Source organism: Haliotis cracherodii, unplaced genomic scaffold (genome assembly GCF_022045235.1).
Source record: "Haliotis cracherodii isolate W230 unplaced genomic scaffold, xgHalCrac1.p SCAF_14, whole genome shotgun sequence".
Lineage (NCBI taxonomy): Eukaryota > Metazoa > Mollusca > Gastropoda > Lepetellida > Haliotidae > Haliotis > Haliotis cracherodii.
The window spans coordinates 9,778,576-9,781,948 of NW_027266269.1; the positions used below are offsets into that span (position 1 = coordinate 9,778,576).

The window sequence follows — 3,373 nt, forward strand, 5'->3', positions numbered from 1 at the left end:
TATCGTTTCCCGCGTGAATGCTGCACGTCTAAATAATGACACCCAGTTTCAAGCATCTTTCATATATCCATTTCGCCCATACATCACCATTAAGTCAAGCTGTTGTCTTAATGACACAACGTTGTCAATTAGAGACTTCAGTTGGCCTTACTCTATACAGTACAGCATTATTTCGTCTCATTGCGCCTGAAAATAAATGGTATTATTTTGAAGATTGAAATAATGTATCACTCGATTCCTAACCAAGTGAAGATTATATGAAATATAATGTATATATCAATGTCAATGTTGATTTTGTTGATGGTTCTGTACTGCTGGACGGTACAGAAATGAGTGTCAATCAAATCGGCCCAGACTCAGTTTTTTTAAGGAGAGGCTATCTTAACGACCGCTGCATCTAGTTTATGTGCAGTGTTTGAGAGGATCACCTTCCCGCAGAGTTCCTCGCAAGGATGAAGTCGGCCTGCCTGAAAAGTTAAATCGAAGGCTTTCTGTTTGCTGTTCAAGACCAGTCACTTCCCACTCGAAACCTTCAATGTGTGATTTTGCATCAAAATGTAAATATGAAATGTAGATTATGCATTGAATTTAATGAGACTGTCCAACACATTGTCTGTGAATGCCCAGCTTTGGCACAATCAATTATCTCAAGCGACATGGCTCGATCATTTTATTACCGTCTTCGCCATGCGTGTGGTTTTGGCATGGTCCATCCATGGTACGATCCTGAATATGTGGAGGGCTACATGAAAAATGATAACTACACAATTCTTTGGAATAGGCCCGTATACAGCCTCAGCCAATCCACGCCAACAAACCAGATCTTGCCCTTATTGGTAAATCAAAGGAAATAATTTATGTCATTGAATTTGCTGTCCCTTTTGACGTTAATGTGATTGACTAAATAATAATAATAATAATAATAATAATAATAATAATAATAATAATAACAATTCCATTCATATGTAGCTGATCACCAAGCCGGTATCATGGCCATAGCGCACACAGACAAAGTCAATAAAAGTAATAACGCATCGTCTTCAGATGCGTCTTCGAGGACCTCTGATATTCTATACTGTAAAGGCATGACATTTATTTCAAAGAACTAATTTACACATTTGCTTTCCACTTACAGAACAGGGTCCAAGAGATGTGCAAAGCCATCGCCTTATCCTGTACATGTTAACACATTTGATACGGCACCAAGGTGTTATGCAATTGTCAGCCTCCTCCTTGATATGCACTGTAAGACAACCTTCACATGCAAAACATCAAACACAATATCAAAATTCAATTCTTTCATGGTATGAGTGTGTAGGCCTGAAAGTAAACTGGTCACTGTATAATCGCGTGATGGACATGTATGGTAAAATATGTATTTCAAGTTCAAAGGGAAATAAACAGAATGTATGAAAATGAGATAAAGCACAATAAGTGCTGGAAAATATAGCCTCACCTCCGTAATCTCTGCCAAGCTTTTCCGGAAGGCTGTCAATGATTTCTTCAATCTTGTGGAATTTGTGGAAAGTGTGGGTAAAGTTCTTTGAAGTTCTCAATGCAAAGTGAACACCATCGGTAGCAATGTGACAAAATCGGTGCATGACGTTTTCTCTACCATTAGGGTTGTACAACAGCATTATCCGACTCCAGTCATAATAGTTGAACACCTTAATCAGGTAATCTCCAAGCGAATTGAAATTAGCACCAACACGTGTCAACACTGAAAACTCCTTTTTGGCCTTCGTACCAAAATCTTTGGCCATGGCACCGGCTGTTAGCAACGGCGTGTTCCAATACGCCACCTGCCTAGCAACCGGCGCCGCTGCGTAGTCGCAACACGGTCCGAAGAAGACGTCGACGTTCTTTTCTGCGTAGAACGTCACGGCTTGGTTCATTCCTTCAGCGTTGGAACACTTGGAGTCGCCATACTGGATGGTCAGCTTTGTGTTTTCCAAGATTTTCGTTTTGGTGACACTGTCCTTTGCAACTTCCAATCCGGGTGCCACCCGTTTTATGGAAAACAAATGCCTTTCATCTGCTGGTAATAAAACGGCAATTTTGGCGACGGTATTGGCAGCAGTTGCCATGGAAACCATAAATGCAACAAACGTTACGAAACTCGAACAATACATGATTCCAATTCTTGTCTCCAAGTTTGAAATATTTCCAATGAGTTGCGATGTATCCAATATGTCCTGAGCTTGTTAAGATCTGAAGCTACTCCTTTTAGATACACCACAGTATCTTGTAATATAGATCCAAGTAGGTGGTATGCAACTACACACTCCGGTATGTTCGAATGATATGCACATGTAGTTTCCTTTCAATTTCGGTTCAGGTAACGCGTGCACAATACTCACTGTTCATTCCAAGAATACTTGCCCAGTATCTGAGTATTCCAACCAGTATGAATATATCCCCAGTATGTTAGAACTGTACGAACACAACACTTACGCTTCAGCTAGTCTATCCAGCTGTTGTTTGTAGAATACAATGAAACTATTGGATCCGGCAGCTAAAACACTGGCGTCAGCACTTGGTTTTATGCACCTGTATTATCCCGACTGTGTCCTCCGACGGCTTGTTCAAAGAGAAATAGATATATTTGCTAAACATGTTCATATATTTGAAATATATTATTACAATATTATGCCTCGATTAATAATTAATTCCAAACATATTTCCAAGAGAGTGTCGGCCTTATAATAAACATCGTCTACCAGACATCCTGTTACTGGTGACCTTTACCATGTCTAGAACAGATATGATGAGGATGGAATTATGACAACTTCATTATATCTAGGTAACTGAGATTCTTTGAGACTAGTTTCTGTCCATGTTAATGTTGTGAGGGCGTGGGCGTGTTTGGTCTAAAGCCGCAGTGTGTTACAGCCTACGGGAACAGCAAAGCCTCACGTCACCCGAGTCACAGATGTCCAGCTCCTTGGTGAAACACGTGGTGACAGGTGCAGTGCAGACCACAGATCATGTTCCGGGAAGCGGATCCTAACATGGCTATATGACTCGAAATGCAGCATCTAAGATTCGGTTGTTATCAAACAGAACTGAGGACGGTGAAGTACATGAATGCTGGCAGAGAATGCCTTTTTGTTAACGCGTGTGTACGTGCGTGCATGCGTGTGGGGTTGGTGGATAATACCAATTTTGTCAATTAGGGTACACACTGTATGTCCCTACTCATAGTAACACTACAAATAAATACCCTGATAAGTATTTAGTAATGATGTTGATAAACTTTTTGATATATTTACTTGTAAGACACAAAATAACTCAGGAGCTTGTGTACTCTGCAATTAGTTATCTTGTCATTATACGATTTACTTCACCCGCCCTGCCCCCCCCCCCCCCCCCC

The 3,373-nt window shown here is 40.7% G+C and overlaps 1 protein-coding gene across 1 annotated transcript; it reads right to left on the minus strand.

The window, feature by feature from the left end:
• Positions 1–402: 402 nt before the first annotated feature.
• Positions 403–2,087, minus strand: LOC139460207 (atrial natriuretic peptide receptor 3-like). The gene is made up of 2 exons (XM_071241715.1): positions 1,457–2,087; positions 403–467 (listed from the first exon to the last, which is right to left on the minus strand). Exons 1-2 carry the CDS (start codon positions 2,085–2,087, stop codon positions 403–405), a joined length of 696 nt encoding a protein of 231 aa, XP_071097816.1.
• Positions 2,088–3,373: the final 1,286 nt, after the last annotated feature.

Coding starts and splice junctions, on each gene's coding strand:
- LOC139460207 (XM_071241715.1), bottom strand. CDS start 2,087: ATGGCAACTGCTGCCAATACCGTCGCCAAAATTGCCGTTTTATTACCA. Junction 468..1,456: donor GCTTGGCAGAGATTACGGAG/GTGAGGCTATAT, acceptor TTAACTTTTCAG/GCAGGCCGACTTCATCCTTG.